This window comes from Myotis daubentonii, chromosome 18 (genome assembly GCF_963259705.1).
Source record: "Myotis daubentonii chromosome 18, mMyoDau2.1, whole genome shotgun sequence".
NCBI lineage: Eukaryota > Metazoa > Chordata > Mammalia > Chiroptera > Vespertilionidae > Myotis > Myotis daubentonii.
The window spans coordinates 35,187,232-35,209,598 of NC_081857.1; the positions used below are offsets into that span (position 1 = coordinate 35,187,232).

Sequence of the window (22,367 nt, forward strand, 5' to 3'; positions counted from 1 at the left end):
GTGGCTCCCTCAGCCCATTTCACTACAACCAAATGGCTTTCTCTCCCCCTTACGTATTCCCCATTTTAAAATCTAGACTTACAAATGCAGCCATTGAAGGAAGAACAAACTAGTCTTTGGGCCTAATGCATTTTTTTAAATAATGAGTTTTTAAGAACGGAACCGATGTTGGCCTGCCTTCCCTTTGTCTGAGTACAAGCTCAGCACAGTGTGCAGGGGTTGCATGTGCGCCGACGCTGCCCAAGGATATGGGCTATTATTCCTCCCCCCTTGACCAGCAGGGTCTCATCTCTCTTTCCCTTTCAGCCTTTTGTTTGAACAGATGGGATTGGGGAAGCCAGGGAAGAAAGCCATTCTGTTCTCATTAACTCTCCCCACACACAAACACAAACCTGGGCTTTGGGGACTTGGGGACTGGGGCAGGGACGCTCCCTTGCCGCTGCCATCGGGACCTGATGTTCTGAGATACAAAGGCAGCCACGTCCCACGGCAATGAGACTGCCAGCCAGCGAAATGACGCTTATACATGTTTTCATAAATACGTTCACAAAATTGTGTGCCTATATGATCCGCAACAGAGGCAAATCGTAGGTGCACAGGATAAATCACTCTATGTATACTACATAGAATTCAGAAATCTTTTCCATTGCATAGTGATAGCTAAGAGTACACACAATATATTTGTGATGAAAGGTAAAGGTGATCTGTGAACTGTAAGAGTCTGTCCCCATTTCTCACGTCTTCTCTCTATACAACAGAGTTGAAATATACTGAGAAGGGTGGGGTTCCTGTCAGTTCATGCTCTTTTGTTCAGCTGTCACGTAACGATTATTAATAAGGTTTCCAGCTTGGATGGCCTTGTGTGTGAAGCCACTCCTGACCAAGCGAAAGGTCACAAAACTGGAAAGCTATGGTCAAATTAAAGACTTTCTCTTTCGGGGTTCTTATAAAACTGTAAGGCTTTTAAATGTATATATTTTGAGAGAAAGTCAAAGGCTTTGTAGAACCAGATGTGGGTGTGCGACCCCCCTGGTGAGCCAATTCTGGGAAGTGCGATCTTTTGTTCTAGAAGCTGGAATGGGAAGTGGTCTGGCCTATTTGTTAGATTGCGTTTGCTTTCCTTTTTTAATTTTTAATTTTAAAATATATTTTTATTGGTTTCAGAGAGGAACGGAGAGGGAGAGAGAGAGATAGAAACATCAGTGATGAGGGAGTCATTGATCAGCTGCCTCCTGCACGCCCCCTACTGGAGATAAGGCCTGCAACCCGGGCCTGTGCCTTTGACCAGAATCAAACCCAGGACCCTTCAGTCCTCAGGCCCACACTCTATCCACTGAGCTAAACTGGCTAGGGCCGTGTTTGCTTTTTCATCTCCTTCATCCTCATGATGATGATGAGGGCGCGGAGGCAGAGGGAAACCGAGCCCGACAAGATGTCTTTTCGGGGCCCAGATGCTATCACCGAGCTTTTGACTCCAGGGGCCCCAGTCTCAGGAGGGCGAGGGAATAAAAAAACTGCCCGGGACCAGATGCGTCGATATTTCATAGCCCATCCGCCCCTTCAAACAAGTCCCCAAGGAGGCAGATACGGCTTTTATTCTTCCAGGAGGCTTACACGGGTGGAGTATGCAGCATAAACACAAAATGGATAAAACTATGGAGACAGTAAAAAAAATCAGGTTACCAGGGGTCTTTTAGGGGACAGAGGGATGAATGGGAGAGCACAGAGGAGTTTTATTTATTTTGTTTGTTTATTTTTATTGATTTCAGAGAGGAAGGGAGAGGGAGAGAGAGCTCGAAACATCAATGATGAGAGAGAATCACTGATCGGCTGCCTCCTGCAAGCCCCACACTGGGGATTGAGCTCACAGCCTGGGCATGTGCCCTGACCGGAAATCGAACCGTGACCTCCTGGTTCATAGGTCGACGCTCAACCGCTGAGCCACGCTGGCCGGGAGAGTACAGAGGCTTTTTAGGGAGTGAAACATTCTCTGTGCTACCGTAATGGTGGATACATTCTATTCTGCATTTGTCAAAACCCATGGAATGGAAACCACCGAGAGTAAGCCCTAATGTAAAGTATGGATGTTGGGTGACAGCCATGTGTCAGTGTAGGCTCATCCAATTAGCCAGTGTACCACTGGGGTGGGGATGTGGATAGAGCGAGGCTGCATGTGTGAGAGGGCAGAGGGCGTGATGGGAAATCTCTGCACTTTCCCCTCAATTTTGTTAGGATCGTCATACTGCTCTAAAAAATAAAGTCTATTTAAAACAAAAATAAAAGAAGAAAAACCTACTTAAAATAAAATGAAGTGGATCTTGTGGCATGTCTCTTGGTGGGAACCCCAAACACCCAGGAATATTATGTCAAAAGGCAAAAGCATTTCTAGGCGATAAACAGTCCTTCGTAGTTCTGTCTAATAGTTCCTTGCAGTTTGTTATAAACATACATTATCCGGCTTAATTTTTTATACCCAAAGAAACTTAAGCACAACATGCTCCAAGCTGAGTTGTGATCAAAAAGAGAAATGGAGGCGAACTCTTACTCTTTATTAACAAGTGTTAATTTATGCACCATATTCAAAAGAACCTGTTGAAAATAAAATATTTGGCCGGCTGGCATGGCTCAGTGGTTGAGCATCGACCTACGAACCAGGAGGTCACAGTTCGATTCCCAGTCAGGCCATATGCCCTGGTTATGGGCTGGATCCCCCGTGTGGGGCATGCAGGAAGCAGCCAATTGATTCTCTCTCATCATTGGTGTTTATCTCTCTCTTCCGTTCCCTTCCTCTCTGAGATCAATAAAAAAGTATATTAAAACATATTTCTTCAACTCTCCAGATCACATAAAAATATACTGATATTTAGCATCCTATTAGGAAAAACAAAAACAAAAAAATGGACTCTGTTGTATGTTGTAATTGTTTCCTGCTAAATAGAAAAACAATTCTCAAAGCATAGATTTGAACTTTAACTAGAAAATCTTGGGATAATTTTCAACCTTTTTATTTTCAAAATCCGGTCCAGATTGACAAGGACAGAGGGAGATGACTGTAAATTGCCCTCCCCGCCCCCCCCCCCCCCCCCCAAAAAAAAACACACCCAACAACACAGGACAGTCTAAAAGGCTGGTGATAGAAAGGCAGCGGATCCCCAGGGGATTGCCCAGCAGGGGTCAGCCCTGGGTTCAGTCCTGCTTAGTATTTTTATTAACCAATCTGAAGGGGGAGGGGAACCGCATAAACATGAAACCTGCAGATGGCTACTCATTACGGAGGAGGATTTGCAGGCCCAGGAGGAGCAGGAATGATATTCAGAAGTGCATTTGGAAAGGCAGCCAGAAAAGGACAAAGGAGGCTGGGAGGCAGGGAGTGGGGGGATCCAGGTCGCTGACTGGGTGCTGTGGGAGGAAGGCATCTGGGGGCAGGAGTTCTGGGAGCACCCCACAGTGGTTGTTAATACGAGCAAGTGTCACCCCTGCTTGTTGGGGACACCTACATCCCTGCAGGGGTTTGGAGCACAAGGTAAAGGTCTGTGTGCCTGTCTTCGGGTGCTGGGTTTAGTCATGAGAAGTGGAGGGAGTGTAAGCTGGGATCTCTGCCTTTATGACCGCTGGTGCTCGCCCTGAGGGCAAATTAGGGCACATGGAGGGCTGAAAAGACCAGTGAGCAGCCAGGTCCACGCCATCTTTTATGTCCCAGGCAGCCCGTCCTCAGCCTGTCCCTCTGCGCAGCCGGCTCCTCAGCACCGTTAGCACAAAGCCCACTGGCCTGGCCTCCCCTTCCCAGGGGCCCACTCACTGTCTCCAGTGCAGCCCACACGTATGTGTTCAGCCTTCCTTATCTGCTCCACAGATGAGCCATCGCCAGTGATGAGATCTCCCCTCTGCTCCGAACCCCCGCCTCCCCATTGCCTCACCTGACATTCCTGAGCCTAGGAGCTGTCTCCCAAAGAGAGGATAGGATGCTGCTCAATCCCAGGAGTCAGCCTTCACATTGTGTGACTCACCAAATGCCCATCTTTTTAGGCACTTCCAACGGCCGACTGGGGCCCCATCGTGTTGCTCTAAGGGCTACATGACGTAAGAACATACAAAGTGCTTTCAGCGCGCCTGGCGTTCTATAAGGGCTTTTCATTCGTCAAAATTATTCCCAGTCTAGCCCTAATGCCACTTTATCAAAGGGTCTTTTCAAAGCAATCTTCCTTGTTTTATTCGTGGTATGTGTTTTATCTTCCAGCAATGGATATTTCCAGGAAAATATTTAACCTCTGTGAATATTTCACGTAAAAGTGATATTTTCACGTAGAGGCTTGACGACCTGCTCTGGTGCTGGTGTGTGTCACCACCTGCCTCACAGCAGACTGGCTTGTCATGTGACATCCTTCAGCCTCTGATCTTAGCCAACTTCCAGCCTCGTCTTTCACGCACCCCCTTCTCCCCAGGCCTCCTCCCCAGGTGCTGCTCCGAACACATGGCCTCCTGCCTTCCACGCACATCTGACCCCTCGCCTCTGTCCGATCCACCGTGGACGCGGTGACCCAGGCTGTCCCGGCACCTCAGACATCTTGGGTTCCCAGGCTGTTCCCTCTTTCTATCACTTCCTCTCCAGGAAACACACACACACAGTCAGTTATTCTCTTTAAGGCCCACACAAGATGGCGCCTCCTCTGGGAAGTCCTCCCAGAACTACCCTGCTCCTCCCCTTCTCTGAGAAAGTGGGTCTCTTTTTCTGAGGTCCCAGTATTATACCTCCCAGCACCCTGCTATCGATCTCCATCTCTATTGCGAGAGTTCCTGGGGACAGAACTGTGTCTGGGTCCACCTACATCTCAAGTTCTAGGCACAGACACCCTCCCTAAGTGTTTCTCAAGTGTTGTAATTGAACTTGCTAATTTCATGAACGGAAGTTGTTCTTTCCAGAGAGAGGAAAGAAGACACCGGAATCCAAGGATGGCCCCGGGGAAGGGGCAGATCTGGGTCTGGAGAGCTGAGAGCTGGTCTGTGCACTAGGAAACCCCCCACCCGCTGCCGCTGGAGAGAGAAAGTGGACACCAGCAGCTTTAATTGACTGTGGAACCGGGGCCCTCTGCCCAGGGGAACTGGGTTTGGGTCAGCCACACAGAAGTGCAGGGAGTGAGACTCCAAAATGCAATTTCCCAGCCGGCGCCGCTGCGGCCTCCAGCCCGGGCCGGGCGCAGACTGTGTAATCAGGCTCAGCTGGCAGTCCGGGCGCTGCCACACGGACGCACGACTGCATTACCGCCCCGTCCCCGGCAGCGTGGCCTTCTCCACGAGGGTTAACACCAGCGACGGTGGAACAAACAAAGGAAAGTGGCAGCTGCTCCAAACACCTGGCCAGGGCACGGCTCCCAATCCATCCGCCGTCACCGCGGACCCTCCAAAGCCTCGCTGCCTAATGAGGGTCCCGCGTCTCAGACCGGAGGTATCTGGTGCCAAAGTCATCATTAGAGGAGGAAAACTATGTGTGAGATGGCGACAAAGGACAGGCAGAACCAATTTCCTGTCAACTCTAGCACCTGCCAACGGCAGGCTGAGTAAACGGGTGGGACAAGGTGCCTCAGTTTCCCTCTTTATTGATTGGCAGGGATGCACCCTCATATCTAAGCTGCGGACGATCAGACCTTTTTGTGAGAGAAGATTCCACTTCTGTCCCTGGCGTGACCTTGGGGACCCAAAGGGACCTTGCCGTTATGGTCAGAACCATGTAAGCTCATGAGTTGCGGGGTAAAACGTGCCTCAGAAAGGAAACGAATCCCAGGAAATGAAATAGTTACCCAGGAGAGGGGCACCTCTGAGGGTTGGACAGAGACAAGAGCCTGCTCTGTTTCATCGACGTTTGCTGAGGGCTCTGTGTGCCAGGCACACGCTGGGCACTAGGATGCAGGGGTGAGCAGGCACACCGGAAGCTTGCCCTTGCTCCGGGAAGCCTACAGTCTGGGGGGGCAAATAGACATTCAACCAATCTTCCCACGTGTCCATGTAAAACTGTACCTCTAAGTGCTGAGAAGGAGCAAAGAATTGTGGGAGCGGTTAGTGGGGGACAAGTCACTGGGCAAGTGCCCACTGAGCTGAGAGCTGCAGGACATGTGGGGTGACCCCAGGAGGAGGGAAGGAGGAGCACTCCAAGCTGCTGGAACAGCATGGGCGAAGGCTTCTGCAGTTGCAGGAAGTGGCAGGCTCATTATTCACTGCCCCAGTGCTGTCTGGTCCAGACACTCCATGCTGCAGGTCTTTATCTCGCGGGAAAACGGTGGCAAGCAAGGTTGCATTCTTCTATGGAGGCAGGGGATGAGGCAGGGGCTCTTCCTGAGTAGGATGGTGGATCTCCTCCTGCAGGGGCTGGAGGCAGGCCCTGTGTTTCACTCGGCTGTCTGGCTAATAGGAACAAGGTCAAGATCCCTGATACAGCTCTTGGGTAGCAAATGGTAAGATGGGCAGGATTGCTCCAAAGAAGGGATTTTAGATAGGGCCTGTGCATTGCATCCTCTGTATCAGTCAGCTATCGTCACAATGATGCTGGCCCAGCACTCGATAGTTTCTCTTTCCAGCCTTTGCGCTCATGCTCACGGTCTGTGGTTTTTCTGCAGTTCAGCTGATGGAGAACAGGTTACTTGGGAGGCTCTGCTTCGGGCTGTGGGTCCGCTGGGCAGGGCTCCTGGCTTCAGGGGGGTTCAGGATGGCTCCAGGCATCATGCTGGGGTCCAGGCTGAAGAAGGGGGCTACCCAAGGCATGTTCTCAGGAGAGATCACTGGATGCAAAAGGCAGGCCTTGCGAGCCCATTTATGGCCTGTGTTCGTGTCATGTTCATTAACATTCAAATGGCCAAAGAAAGTCCCATGGCCAAAGCCAACATCAATAAGGCAGGGATGTCTTCCACCCACAGTGGGGAAGGGCAGGGAGTGAATGTATGCGGAACAACAATCCAACTCTTACAGCATCCTTAAGACCAGTGTGTGGTTATCTTAGGGTCAGAGACCGGTGTTCTGGAAGGCCACTATTTATATTGCCTGCTACTATTTCCTTTCTGTTCTCCCTTAGTAGTTAAATTCTTTTTGAAAATGTCAGATGGCCTCAGCTGTGCTGTGCAGAACCAAAGGGAAGCAGTCTTGTTCCCCCTGGAGCCTGAGTTTTAAATGGAAACTGATGTTCCCTGGGGTGAGAATCCCAAGTGGGAGATGAGACTCAGGGGCACGGTTTCTAAGAGTCCATGTTCGGCAGCCCCTCCCCCGGCGTAGATTCTCCTTTCAGAACTCTCCTCTGCTCACTCCTTGGAGGGTTCTGGGCTTGATCTCATAAGAAAGCAGTTTCCCTGCGGTTGCAGGATATGTCAGACCGCAGCCGAGCAGACACTGTGCTATCCATCCTCAGCCAAGATGCCTCCAGTGGACTCGCCATCAGCAAGACAAGACACCACACGCGTTGGCAGTAGCTCTGGCCAGCGAGGCCGGGCTCCCCCGCCCGGCTCCAGGCACGTCTTCTTGTCCCACCAAGGCGAGCAAACATCACCAGCGCTCTGATTTTAGAGACCAACGCTTTGGAAAGTTACACACATTCCCACGGGGCTCTGAGAGAGAACGCTGAAGGGGATCGGGCTCTGCCACTAAAAATCAAAAGCCTGTCAGTCTCCATGTCACAGGTTACCCAGACCCTCTCCCCGTTCTCACTCATGGCCAGTAGTTCCCATGAGCAAGGGTCCTCCTCCGACTTGAATGGGCTGGAATCGCTTGGGGGTCTGGATAAAATGCAGATGCGGACTCGGTGGTCCTGAGAGGCTGCATTTCTGATGCGCTCCCAGGGGATGCTGACGCTGCAGAGGGAGGATCAGCAGTGCCTTCACTCTCGGAAGGAGGGGCAAAGAAATGTTTCTGGGTGTTGCAAAGCCAGGCCATGCTTTGCACGACATAGTGGCTATTCCCGGGCATTGCTGAGATGATGACCCACTGCCCGCGGGTCTCAGGTGCCACTGCCCTGACCCAGAAGCGTCTGTCCCAGGCTCCAGGGCCAGGGCAGTGGCACCTGAGACCTGTTGGCAGTGGGTCATGCTCTTGCCCTCTGTAGGGCTTGAAATTTGGCCACAATCTCACAGAAGACTGAGCACCTGAGATCCACCAGGCTGGTCACCTGCTGAAGACAGATTATCAGGGAGCTTCAAAGAACGGGGAGCTACCACCACAGGACCCAGCACGCAGGAGAGCAGGGAGAGCAATCAAAGGACCATGTGGAAGCATAGCCCCAGGGAAGCCAAAGAACCAGGCCAGCTGCGAATACTGGTCCTGGAGCAGTGACAGATGGGTGTCCTCCCCCGTCTAAACTCACCCTGCAGCCCTCATGGACAAGGAACTGTGTCACCTAACCTTCAGGCTCTGTGAGCCAGGTAAGAGGACTGCTATCGGTCACAAAGACCAAACGCTGGGCAATGTCCACAGAGTGAGTCTCAACCAGTACACGGTGAGCTGTTCCACTCTCGCCCAGGACTTTTCAACCTCAGCACGAGTGACACTTTGGGATCCGGCAGTTCCTCGTGGTGGGAGCTGTTGGGAGCCTTCTAGAAAGTTTAGTGCATCAGCAGCTTCTATCCACTAGGTGCCAGTAACACCCCAAAGCCCTCCGCACGAGCTGTGCCAATCAAAAATGTTCTCAGGCATGGCCAGGTGTCTCCTGGGCTCCCAAATGGCCTGGGCTGAGAACCACTGATCTAGCCTCTGGTCTTAAGCTTCAGAAGGACTGAGCGCTTACAACCCTATTTCCTGAGATCAGAGCTTGCTGTGCAATCCGGGTTCCTCTGCTAAAAACCCAGCACTTGTGTTATTTATTTTGGCTGGGAAGCTAAAAGCCATTATGTACATAAAACATTGCCCCAAGCACTGAACAGGGGTGTACGGCGTGGTGGTGAATGACACATTCCCCAAGGCAAGAACCCAGCTCTCGGATGCAGCTCCCCATGTATTGTTATTATTGCGACACTGGGCAAGGGGATTTCATCTCTTTGCACCTCAGTCTCTATGTGTAAACTGTGGCTAATCACCGGGACGGCCTCACAGACATCTGAGGATGTACAGTGCAGTCACTTTGCATGTCCAGTGCTTAGCCCAGAGATGATCTGCTGCAGCACTACTCAGCTGGGGCAGCATGGACCAGGGTCCACCTGTTCATGGCACAACGACACTAAGCCTTCTTTTTCAAATTTTTAAAAAAGGTTTTTAGAGAAAGAGGAAGGGAGAGGGAGAGGGAGAGGGAGAGGGAGAGGGAGAGGGAGAGGGCGAGGGAGAGGGAGAGGGTGAGGGAGAGGGAGAGGGAGAGGGAGAGGGCGAGGGCGAGGGCGAGGGAGAGGGAGAGGGAGAGGGAGAGGGAGAGGGAGAGGGAGAGGGAGAGGGAGAGGGAGAGGGAGAGGGAGAAGGAGAAGAGGAGAAAGAGAGAGAGAGAGAGAGAGAGAGAGAGAGAGAGAGAGAGAGAGAGAGAGATTGAGAAACATCAATCGGTTGCCTCCCATATGCACCCTGCCCAGGACTGAACCTGCAACCTGGGTCTGTGCCCTGACCAGGAATCAAAACTGAGACTCTTCGGTGCATAGGATGACGCTCAATCATCTGAGCCTCACCGGCCAGGGCTTCTTTTTCAATTTTGTTTCTACAAGTACCTAAAATATTAACTCAAATATCTTGCCACTTAAAATGAAACTCAGATCTTCCGATTACACATTCCTACACATGGACCTCCATGAGTCGGGACAGGCCCGCTCCTGACGCAGACACTCAGGTCATCACTCAGCTGCCACCGTGGTTTGGGCTTTGGCGGAGCTCTCGATTATCTTAATTCTTGATCACCATGTTTTCTCGTTTGGGCCTATAGCACGCTATTGTACAAAGACAAGAAATCCAAGGCACATGGGTGCTGAAACGCCAAGTTAGAAGGTAGCATATAAAGGTTAATTAGTTCTGCCAATGCAATACCTTCCTAAGGTTAATTTATCAACCCAAATCTTAACTTACAGATCCAGAAATATCTTGTCAGAATCCAAAAAATACCATTATAATTATAGTGATTTTGGCTTTTCATTTATAAGAATAAAGAGACCGCTCACAGCCATCTTGGGTTATTTGTCCCAAAGTGCTTACAAATAGCCTGCTGCCCACCCAGGTGGACACTGTGCCTGCTTTCCCACGTTCCTCTGACCTTGACAATGACCCGAGTGCCCTTTGGGTATCCCACCCCTTCCTGGTAGGGGTAGTTTAATGGGGGCTTTGGGGGAAGCAGACCCTTCCAGAGTTCAGGGCTGGGCACCTAGTGATCTAATTTCACCTGACGGATGGGAGAAGATAGTTGCTGGTGTTCTATGGGGGAAACATATACACTTTCCTCCTGGAGGTAGAAGAGAGAGCATGGAGTCCAGGAACTGTTTGCCATCATCTACCAATAGCCAGGCACGGCCAACAACATGATGAGGGCTTAAGACAAGAGAAGGCAGAGCAGAGAGGTGAAAACAGAGAAGCCCCTGGCTGTTGAGCAGGTGAATCATCCCCACCCTGCAGCCCGCCCACCTCCAGCAGCACATGCTGAGCTGGCTGGCGTTGGGCTGTGTTATTGGTTACGGCCATAATCTCACGGCTGTACCTTCAGCTTCCTAATTATTTAGAAATAAACTAAAAAAAATTATATAAACTTCATTTGTTGAGATAAGTGCAACCTACAGGAATGACCAACATCATATCATCCAAGTAGAATTTGTTCATTTTTGCTTGTATCATCCATACCTAAATTTCAATTTTCCAAGACTTCTGCTTGGAGGCAAAATCAAGTAATGGACCGATTTTACTCTCTCATCCGAAACAACCAAAACATCCAAAGAAACACTGGAAACAGCAGTTTTTAGGACACCGCACACCAGGCAACGAAAGAGCGTGACCCGTGAGAGGTAGGAGACAAATGGCTGGGTTTCCACAGCTGCCCCACAAGCTGCCTGCAGAGCCGCTGGGCGTGGCACCGGGAGGGGTGGGCTCGGAGCAGTGTCTGTGGTGCGGAGGAGCGGAGGGCCCAGGGAGACGAAGGCAACTACGGTTCACAGGGCCCAGCACAGACAGAGAACCACTCAGAGACACCCTGGAAGACCTCCGAGGACGCCCCACATTGAGCAGAATACTGGTGAGCACATACATGTCAGGAACCACACAGGAGACTGGGCAAAAGAACAACCCCAAGAGATCAGACTAGAGGGAACCGAACGCAGGCTTACATACGTATGGTAACTAATTTTTGAGAAAGGTACAAAGGCAATTCAGAGGACAGTCTTTTCCAGAAATGGTGCAAAACCAATTGGATATCCGTATGCAACACAACACAAAACAAAATTTCATCCATACTTCACACCATATTAAAAGATTAACTCACATGAATCACAGACCTAAATGTAATGTTCATGGCAGCTTATGTGTGAAAACAACCCAACTGTCCACCAGTGGAAATGGATGAACAAATTGTGTATATTGATACAATGTAATTCCACATAGCAGTCAAAAGGAATGAACTCAATATTACTATATGCAACATGATTGAATCTCAAAAAATTATTATACTGAGTGAAAGAAGCCAGCCCCGCCCCCCCCCCCCCCAAAAAAGAAGATAATACATGATTCCATTTACCAGGAATTCTAGAAAATGAAAACGAACCCATAGTGACAGAAAAGAGGCCAGTGGTTGCCCAGGGGTGGGTGTGACTGGGGAGGGATGTCAGGGATGGGGAGGAGGAAGGGATTACAAAGGATACAGGGAACTCGGCAGGGCAGTGCTCACTTTGATTGTTTCATGGGTGTGTGCACATGTCAGAATAAAAGTGTGCACTTTAAATATGTGCAACTTATTATGTCAATTGCACCTCCATTTACAAAAGAAAACATTTCATTTTCATTTTCTTATATACAGGGTGGGCAAAAGTAGGTTTCCAGTTGTGAGTACACAAAACAGAGTTTATTGTTGTGCTATTATTTATTAGTTATTGTATTATTTTCCATATGAACTGTAACCCTACTTTTGCCCCATCCTGTATGTTTCCCAAACCAGTATGCCACTGAAACATTTGTTAACAAATCAATCTTCTCCTGAATAATTATTTTCATTAAACTAAACAGGATGAATCATTTATGAATTGACAAATTACAACTTACTTTTTTCTTTATGTAAGGATTAGAAATGATATTAAAACAAACTTTAGAGTCTACAATAATGTATAGATCTAGAAGTGTTTGAAAATCATTCTTTTTAAAATCATTATGCAAGAATAATGAGTTTTAAAAAATCCCTAAAGAGAGATATTGAGAGATTGTCTATTACTGTGTAAAGAAAAGTAAAAAAAAAAAAAAATGGAGGGATGCCGATTCAGTTTATTTCTCTTATTTTAGAGGTCTAGACAGGTGAAGTGACTGCCCACAGAGACCCATGTCCCAGCTCCTCCTTGGGGTGGGGTCAAAGGAGCCATGGATGGAGAAGAGTGATCACCGGTACTGTGCTCACCTGTTCGGTCATCGATTCACTGAAGGGGACAGGGCTGGGAGGAGATGCAGGTTATCCATACAGAGAAATCAGCTGGTTCCGGGGACAGGCAGCTTTTCTCCACTGTAGGAGGCAGCTTCCACTGGTTTCCCTCTGAATTAGTTCCCGATTGCTGCTGTAACAAATCATCACAGGCTCAGTGGTCAAAACAATACAAATTGATCCTCCTGCAGTTATGAAGGTTGAAGTCTCCAATGGTTTGGCAGGGCTGCTTTCCTTCTGGAAGTTCAGCGGGGGGGGGGGGGGGAGTTTGAGGGGTGTCTCCTCGCCCTGTCCACCTGTCAGAGGCTGCCCCTTCTTGGCTGGTGGCCCTGCACCATTCAAACCTCGCTCTCACCGTCACCTCTCCTCTTTCAGACCCTCCTGCTTCTCTTTTTAAGGACCCTGTGATTACACTGAGCCCATCAGGATAACTGAGGCTAACCTCCCCAACTTAAGGTCCTTAGTCCGCAATTTAATCATCTCTGCGCAGTCCCTTTTGCTGCATGAGGTAACACATTCACGGGATTGGGGACTGGACTGGGCATCTTTGGGGAGTGGGAACACCATTCTACCTACCACATCCTCTGTTTGGACATTTGATATAAACTCTAGGTCCAGATTTTTCTGTTCTTTTACTGCTTTTCCTAAAAAGTCTATATTTTTTTCTCTAATTCCAGGACAAACTTTCCATTTATCCATCCCTCTGTACATTTCCTTCTGAACTAAATGCCTCACTTTCTTGTTTTCCTTCCAACTGTTCCTCCTGCACGTTCCTGTAGAAACACCTGGTTCTAATCCTGTGAATTCTGGGTAATCTAAGTTTTCACGTTTTTGTTTTTCCCTGAAGGAAACAGACGCCTCCCCTCCTTGCCCAGAGCAGCCTGGGGTCATGACAAGCCGACTGACCCCGGGCCAAACCCCATCTCTGTGACTTACCAGCGGGTGACATGCAGACGGCTGGACCCTGCTAAACCTCAGTTTCATCTTCGTGACCTGAAAGGAATAATACCCAGCTTTAAATGAGATGACACAGAGAGATGACGTATAGAACGGATGAGCTCAGTGATTGGCTCACAGTGAGACTGAAAACGCCTGCACACTACACGGCTGGGAGGTGATTCTAAAGGGCAAGATCCAGGGCCTATTCCCAGAGGAGCAGTCTCACATTGCCTCAGTGACTTCATCAGCCCCCTGTGAGAGGCATCTAGCGGGTGATTACAAATGGTAGAAAACAGACACAAGCAGGTTCAAATCCCAGCTCCGAGGTTACTAGCCATGTGACCCCAGGCAAGTTAGTTAACCCCTCTCTGCCTCGGTTTACCCATCTGTTAAATGGGGTTGCTAAAACTGCCAGCCTTGTAGGGTTGCTAAGAATAAATGAGTTAAATTCGTATAGTGCTTAAAATAAGACCTGGGGAGTGCAAAGTAAGCACTTCAGGTTTCTTTAGTAAATAGTTGATGGGAACTACTGCAGGCAGAACTTGTCTCACTCCGATCAGCCTTGGCCTACTGGGGAAAGGGCTGCCCAGCGGGAGAGCGTTTCCGAGGAAGATTATGGTGTGCAAGGGGCCTGAACGCCAGCCTCTGGGCCACACCCAGGGCCTCCCTGAGGAAGTGACGTTTGTGGGAAGCTGGGATTGTAACTGGGAGAGCCGTGGGGCTGTTTTTCCATGGGGCACTGACTTGTTATTTTGCCTGGTTCTGTTAGGCAGCTCCTGGTGCAGGGAGCTTGGGCTGCCCGATATTCAGAATAAAAAGGAGAGGAGGTCTTGGGGTTGGAACAGACCTGTTCTGAGCTTAGCAGAGGAAGCCTGGGGCCAGGGAACGCAGGGCTGTATACACAGCATTTCTGGGACTCTCGCTACCAGGGGAACCAGCTGTATCTCCCTGGCCAGGGGCCTAGCCTGACGAGGGGGAAACAGGATCAAACAAAGAAAGGTGTCATTCCCCACGTTGTCCACTTGGGGGAGCATTTTAGCCAAAGAAGGGGCCTTAGTACATACATATTGACATCCTAATAGTGGTTCTCAACCTTCTGGCCCTCTAAATACAGTTCCTCATGTTGTGGTGACCCCCAACCATAAAATTATTTTTGTGGCTACTTCATAACTGCAATGTTGCTACTGTTATGAATCGTAATGTAAATATCTGATGTGCAGGATGGTCTTAGGCAACCCCTGTGAAAGGGTCATTCGACTGCCAAAGGGGTCGCGACCCACAGGTTGAGAACCGCTGTAGGATGTCTGCTTTGGAGAAGATAGATGTGAGATTGAACTTGTGAAGAATCAGGCCCATCAAAACCCCCCTCCACAGGTAACATTCATCAAAGTCCTCAAACCTGTGGGCTGTGCCAAGGCCTATCCTGGTCAAAGGAAATCCTCTATGGGCGGAACAGATTTTAAAATCTCTGAGCCAGAAAGTGGCCATAGGAGACCCGTTTTCCCCACTGGAAATGTGAGGGCCAAGAGGGGGGAGCCTTGACCAAGGCCGCACAGCCAGGCTCGCTGTGTCAGACCAGCCAGAACCCAGGCCTCCTGAGTTCCTGGTCGCAGCTCTGTCACTCGGAACTGTGTCTGAGTCACTCAGATGGGTTTCCTTGCCCTATAGACCGTCCACTGTAGGTATGAACCTACATATTTTATGAACAGATGAAAAAGCCTGAGAAAACTGATGCTGAGAGGAGGAAGAGGTGGGTACAGCTCCCTCTAGTGGTGGACTCCGCTCGGGTCTCCAGCGTGGAGGCCTCCCCCTCCTCCCTGGGACTGGCCTTCCCAGCAACCTGCTTTCTGTCTCAGCCCCTCTCCTCCCTTCTGCCCCCTGTTCCGGCCTCAAAGATGCTTCCTGGACCTCCCGTCCAAGAGGGCCACCCTCTACCCACTGTCACAGGCTCTCCCTGGGCCCGCGTGCGCACACGCAGACACACACACACACACACACACACACACACTATGTTTCTTTGATTACTGTCTGTCTCCCTGTAGGATGTAAGCTCTGTGAATTCAGGGTTACAGCATATCTACCCCCAGTAACCAGAAGAGTGTCTGGTACACAAATGTATGTAATTAACACCTTAATGAAAGACCACGGCTTCAAACCCTCATGTATCTATACAATGGATTATGGTGCAGATCAAATTAAATAGTATATAAAATGACCTGGCTGCCTGTCGAGAATAAATAAACGCAAGGGGTGCCCATGCACAGAGGGATGGACTGAAAACTGTTAGCTAAAGCAAGCGGCCTGTCTCATATCCTGTGACAGTAAGTGACATGTATTTGCATGAATTTGTTTATTTTGTTATACTCCTTCTTGTTCCAAAACAAAACAAAAATACCTGCTATCGGCACAGCAAGATACACACGGCTCAGTCCAGCGCGGCCACAGAGCCGGGAGAGTGTGAGGTGTTGCCTTGGGCTGCGGCTGGTCTGCTGCATGCAGAGTTGACTCAGAAATGTCAGAAGCACTTGCTGTTTACAGAATAAATGCAAGTGGGTGAGCAACAAGGCGAAGGAAAACAGAATTAGGCAGCTAAACGGCAGCTGGAGAAAAGGCTGGTACATAAAAAGCAGATCATGAAGAAGCATCATCAGAAAGAGTGGGGAGCAAATTTAGGTCCTCGTGTCCACGTGGACGGACAGTGGGAAACCTGATCGTCACAGCACATGTCGGTGGCAGTGCTGCCGTCAGGGCTGGGCTGCGAGGCCCAAAGAGAGTCTGGGATCTGGGGGCAGGGACTTTATATACTGGGGCGTCTTTCTGTTAATACTCAGCTGGTCATAAGCCAGACTGAGCGCCAAACTGAAAATTTAAAAATCATCCCTTTGCGCCCAGCCGGTGTGGCTCAGTGGATTGAGTGTTGACCAAGAGGTCACTGGTTCCATTCCCGGTGTGGGCTGGTGCCCAGGTTGCAGGCTTGATCCCTGTTGGGGCATGTAGGAGGCAGCCGATCAATGTTCCTCTCACACACATCGATGTTTCTCTCTCTCCCTCTCCCTTTCTCTAAAATCAATTTTTTAAAAATTATCCCGTTGCCCTGGTACTTTTCATCTCCTGCAAGTCAATAGGAAATTCAAAGTTTCTGACTTTAAATAGCTCCCAGTGTTTGTTTTTTCAATAATATATAAAAAACATATAAGAAAAGTAGAGCAGACTGCTGACACAGCTGATCCTCATAGCCACTTGGCCTGGAGGTCAAACCCTCCCTGGAATTAGCTACAACAATCAAGATTTAACTATAAGACTTTGAACAAAGACCACTAGGGGGTACACCAAGGAAGCATAACAAAATGCGGAGACAAAGAAACAGGACAAAATTGTCAATGGAAGATATAGAGTTCAGAACCACACTTTTAAGGTCCCTCAAGAACTGTTTAGAAGCTGTCGATAAACTTAATGAGATCTACACGAAAACTAATAAGACCCTCGATCTTATATTGGGGAACCAACGAGAAATTAAGCATACACGGACTGAAATAACGAATATTATACAGACGCCCGACAGCAGACCAGAGGAGCGCAAGAATCAAGTCAAAGATTTGAAATGCGAGGAAGCAAAAAACATCCAACCGGAAAAGCAAAATGAAAAAAGAATCCAAAAATGCGAGGATAGTGTAAGGAGCCTCTGGGACAGCTTCAAGCGTACCAACATCAGAATTATAGGGGTGCCAGAAGATGAGAGAGAGCAAGATATTGAAAACCTATTTGAAGAAATAATGACAGAAAACTTCCCCCACCTGGTGAAAGAAATGGACTTACAGGTCCAAGAAGCGCGGAGAACCCCAAACAAAAGGAATCCAAAGAGGACCACACCAAGACACATCATCATTAAAATGCCAAGAGCAAAAGATAAAGAGAGAATCTTAAAAACAGCAAGAGAAAGAAACTCAGTTACCTACAAGGGAATACCCATACGACTGTCAGCTGATTTCTCAACAGAAACTTCGCAGGCCAGAAGGGAGTGGCAAGAAATATTCAAAGTGATGAATACCAAGAACCTACAACCAAGATTACTTTATCCAGCAAAGCTATCATTCAGAATTGAAGGTCAGATAAAGAGCTTCACAGATAAGGAAAAGCTAAAGGAGTTCATCACCACCAAACCAGGATTATATGAAATGCTGAAAGGTATCCTTTAAGAAGAGGAAGAGGAAGAAAAAGGTAAAGATACACATTATGAACAACAAATATGCATCTATCAACAAGTGAATCTAAGAATCAAGTGAATAAATAATCTGATGAACAGAATGAACTGTTAATTATAATAGAATCAGGGACATAGAAAGGGAATGGACTGACTATTCTTGGGGGGGAAAGGGGTGTGGGAGATGTGGGAAGAGACTGGACAAAAATCGTGCACCTATGGATGAGGACAGTGGGTGGGGAGTGAGGGCGGAGGGTGGGGCGGGAACTGGGAGGAGGGGAGTTATGGGGGGGGGAAAAAAGAGGAACAAATGTAATAATCTGAACAATAAAGATTTAATTAAAAAAAAAAAAAGAAAAGTAGAGCAAATTCTAAATAAAGATAGGCCAATGAGATTGAGACAACTGGGAACACTTTGGGAAGCTGACCTCAGAAAAGACAGACACAAGGTTGTTTCAGTCAGAAATCTTTTCCCCTGCAATTTCTAAAGAAAGCAGAGATCGCTCATGCTTCGAGTGGCTGTCCATGGCCCCATCTTTAACAGCAGACTAGTCACGATGGGAAGGAGCTAGATGCTGTGATGGGTTCTAATGGTAAGATCTCCAAGGTCCCGGCTTCCTGGACACGAAAAGTGATGCCTCCTTGTCAGCCGGACTCTCAGCAGGAGGCCCTCTGGCCACACAGAGGCTCGGCCGCAGGCCCCTGAACTTCCCTTTTCCTTCCACCCCCTGCAAACCCTGTGAGCCACAAGGTCCTCGCTGTGTCCAAAGCTGGTCTCTTACTGAAGGAAGACAAAAACTGGGCCTGAGTCCTAAGAGCCAGAGACCCCTCTAAAATGGAAAGACATGCCTGTCTGGTGTGGCTCAGTGATTGAGTGTCAACCTATGAACCAGGAGGTCAGGGTTCGATTCCCGGTCAGGGCACATGCCTGGATCACAGCTTGATCCCCAGTGTGGGGTGTGCAGGAGGCAGCCGATCAATGATTCGCTCTCATCATTGATGTTTCTATCTCTCTCTCCCTCTCCCTTCCTCTCTGAAATCAATAAAAATATACTTTTAATAAATAAAGTGGAAAGACGTGGCCAGACTGTTGTGTGACCAGAAGACATGGCCAAGGGCCACTGAGAAGATGGGTGTATGTAGGGGCGTTGTCCTGCATCAGGTTTGAGCCACCAGGGGCACCAGGCTCCCCAGCGGAGCTGAGTCCTCTGGGTGGCAGTTAGAAACAATTGCTGACAAGTTGCTAATTTCTCTGACTCTCAGCTCCCCTGAGAAATGAGCCCTGATCACGTCTGCCCTGATCGCCTGCTGGAATCAAGAAGAAAATGGAACAGAAAGGGTTCACAAGCCATTACTACTAACTAACAAGACATTATTGTAATAACCTATGACCCAGCATCCCCAGTGAGAATGACGTAGGTATAGTAGCTACCATGTAGGCACCGGCTCTGTGTCATGCTTTTCCATCTATACATTCCAGACCTAACAATATAGTTACAAGTATCTGCATTTGACATGGGGGGCAGCTGAGACCCAGGGAGGGCCAGTGACCCCCCAAAGCCCATTCAGCTGTTAAAAGGCAGAGTGGGGATTTGAACTCACACCTGTCACTCCCTGTGTCTAATAAAGAGGCAAAGGGTAAAAGTGATACATTCGGGGTTCACAAGAAAAGAAAAATAGGATGGGGATGATAGCCGAAAACCTCCGGTTTCTGAGGAAGGCTGCTGAGCTTGTATTTAATTTAAAAATGGAGACAGTTGTCAAGGCGTCAGCAGAGTTCGGCAGTGGGCAGGGTGGTAGGAGGGAACGGTGGTCCTGGGCAGGCCAGGAAAGGGTGTCCCTGTACCCTTGCCCAGGGGCTGGTGGAGCCATGTGGGCATGACGAGTGGTCAGCCAGGGCTGGGCTTCTAAGAAGGGAGGACAGGAGACAGGACAGCAGAAGGTGAAGTCCACTTCGGGACTCCCTCTCGTTGCCACATCAGCAGTGAGCAGACAGGGGACGGGCGCGCGGTCCCCAGGGAGGGACAGGCTGGTTACCTCCCTGGATAATAGGAGATTCGATGATGGCCGAGGTGCTGCGCACGTCCTAACGTCTCCATTTGCTCCCTGGTGCCACAGTCCCTCTCTCGCCTCTCATCTTCTCCCCCTCCCTCCCTCCCTCCAAGTTCACCTCTCGTCTTTGACCTTCCTGGCCTCAATTCCTGGTGTCCTCGGCTTTCCCTCCTGCCTCCTCCCTCTCCACCCTCTGACAGACCGTATCAGCGAATCCCTCAACAGTGGCACGGAGAACTTTTTTTATTCGTCACAGGATTTATTTTTAGCCTGAGACAAGTGCATCCTAAAAATGGAGTTCCTGATGGGCCGGGGCTGGGCAGAGCTATGCGCGGTATCTGGGCTTGGCCACCCAGCCTGGCTCAGTCCACACGTGTGTGTGTGCATGTATGTGTATCTGTGTGTGTGAGAGCCTCGGCTCCCTCCTTCCTGAGCTCACAACTGCAGCAGCCGGACCCGAGGAGGTGAAGACTCAGTTCCAGGGCCCAGCAAGGGCAGGAGGGACAGACCAGCCTCCCCGCCCCCCGCCTCTCTCAACAAGCCCCTAAGAATTTTTCCTCTTTTGTCCTGCACTCAGCGTTGCTGGGCAGGACACCCCACTTCTCCCCGATGAAGCGGACGCACCTGTTTGTGGTGGGGGTCTGCCTGCTGTCCTCCTGCCGGGCGGAGGAGGGGCTGAACTTCCCCACGTACGACGGCAAGGACCGTGTGGTGAGCCTCACAGACAAGAACCTCAAGCAGGTCCTGAAGAGGTACGACCTGCTGTGCCTCTACTACCACGAGCCCGTGTCTTCCGACAAGGTCGCTCAGAAGCAGTTCCAGCTGAAGGAGATCGTGCTGGAGGTGAGCGGGGTGCTGATGCCATCCCGGGAGCTGGGGCTGGCCGGCGGGGCTGGAGGCAGGAGGGGAGGGTCCCCGTCCTGAACTCTCCCTGCACCCCCGTCTCAGGTGAATGGGAGGTACTCTTGTTGCACAGTTGGGATGAGGGAACAAGCGTGGGCCCAGACGCCGACAATGAGGACCATGGACTGTGGCTGTCCCAGGCTGGTCCTCTCGATTTTTCAAGGGCATTAGCCCCAGCCACTGTTTTTCGAAATGTCAAAACTATTGTTAAAAGGCCTGGCTGACATGGGATTCCGGGGTTGGTGGTGGGTTTCACTTGGAGTGCTGATGGCCCACTCAGGGTGCTGATGGTCCACTGGGTGTGCTGATGGTCCACTGTGTGTGCTGATGGCCCACTCGGGGTGCTGATGGCCCACTCGGGCTGCTGATGGCCCACTCGGGGTGCTGATGGTCCACTGGGTGTGCTGATGGCCCACTAGGGCTGCTGATGGCCCACTCGGGGTGCTGATGGTTCACTGGGTGTGCTGATGGCCCACTCGGGGTGCTGATGGCCCACTCAGGGTGCTGATGGCCCACTCAGGGTGCTGATGGCCCACTGGGTATGCTGATGGTCCACTGGGTGTGCTGATGGCCCACTAGGGCTGCTGATGGCCCACTCGGGGTGCTGATGGCCCACTCAGGGTGCTGATGGCCCACTGGGTGTGCTGATGGCCCACTAGGGCTGCTGATGGCCTACTCAGGGTGCTGATGGCCCACTTAGGGTGCTGATGGCCCACTGGGTGTGCTGATGGCCCACTAGGGCTGCTGATGGCCCACTTAGGGTGCTGATGGCCCACTAGGGCTGCTGATGGCCCACTCGGGGTGCTGATGGCCCACTAGGGCTGCTTATGGCCCACTCGGGGTGCTGACGGCCCACTCTTTGCACCCTCCCCAAGATCCCGGAGACAGGGGAGGCCTTGACCTTGCGTCTCTTGGTGGGTCAGTGGGGAAAGTCACCAGGTGATGCTCCTTCCCTGTGGTTGGATTTGGTCAACATCACACAGTGTGTGTGTGTGTGTGTGTGTGTGTGTGTGTGTGTGTGTGTGTGAGAAGACTCAGTAACGGGATCTCTTTTCCTCAGAAAGTTCTTGGTGTGAGTTCAGGGCCGACAATGAAGTCAGTTCTTAGTTTATCTGCATTACGTGGCCCGTTAGTAAACCTGGCGCTGGGGCCATTCTTGAATGCGGGGAGCGCGCCCTAGAACTCCCCTGGGCAGTCTAAGGTCACTCACACCCAGGAGCACCCTGAGTGCCAAGAATCCCAGGAGTCACCAGGTCCCTTGTCAGTCCCCATGCCCAGCCCTGCCCAGCCCTGCCCAGCCCAGGCACAAAACTGTGAAAAGGACTATTTGAGAAAAATAGCCATTTATTAACCATCAGAAAGCTCGCCTTCATCAAATACTTTGATGAACAGAATTACCATATAAACCCTTGTGGACTTGAATGCTAAAAAAAAAAATAAAAAAATTAATTGACTAATAAAAGCCAGGAACGCCACCCCCAAGCACATCCAAATATCTTTGCTGATTTCAGAAGCACTTCAGCATCCTAAGGTCTCCTGGTGGCCACACAAGCACCTATTTCGGAGGCTTCATGCATGGCGTGTGGTCAGCAGGAGAGCTGTAGTAGACAGACAGAGAAGTGTTTTTAAAACACCACCACGGCCGTTAGATTGTCCTCAGCTCCCTCTGCGGGCTGGAGGCGGACGTTGGGTGCCCTCTGTGGGCGGCAAGTGAAGAGAAGCAGG

The 22,367-nt window shown here is 50.0% G+C and overlaps 1 protein-coding gene and 1 long non-coding RNA gene across 2 annotated transcripts in view; one reads left to right on the top strand and one right to left on the bottom strand.

The window, feature by feature from the left end:
- LOC132220347 (uncharacterized) overlaps positions 1 to 22,367 on the bottom strand; it is a 90,395-nt gene that overhangs the window by 39,793 nt on the left and 28,235 nt on the right. Inside the window, exons 2-4 of the long non-coding RNA XR_009449767.1 lie at positions 15,882 to 16,014; positions 13,484 to 13,540; positions 12,527 to 12,677 (exon numbers count right to left, since the gene is read on the bottom strand). This is a non-coding gene — a long non-coding RNA (uncharacterized LOC132220347). The remainder of the gene's footprint in view (positions 1 to 12,526; positions 12,678 to 13,483; positions 13,541 to 15,881; positions 16,015 to 22,367) is intronic.
- Positions 20,135 to 22,367, top strand: part of CASQ2 (calsequestrin 2) — a 46,094-nt gene continuing 43,861 nt past the window's right edge. The window contains exon 1 of the mRNA XM_059673333.1: positions 20,135 to 20,582. Coding sequence (XP_059529316.1) covers positions 20,349 to 20,582 — 234 coding nt within the window. The 5' untranslated portion in view covers positions 20,135 to 20,348. The remainder of the gene's footprint in view (positions 20,583 to 22,367) is intronic.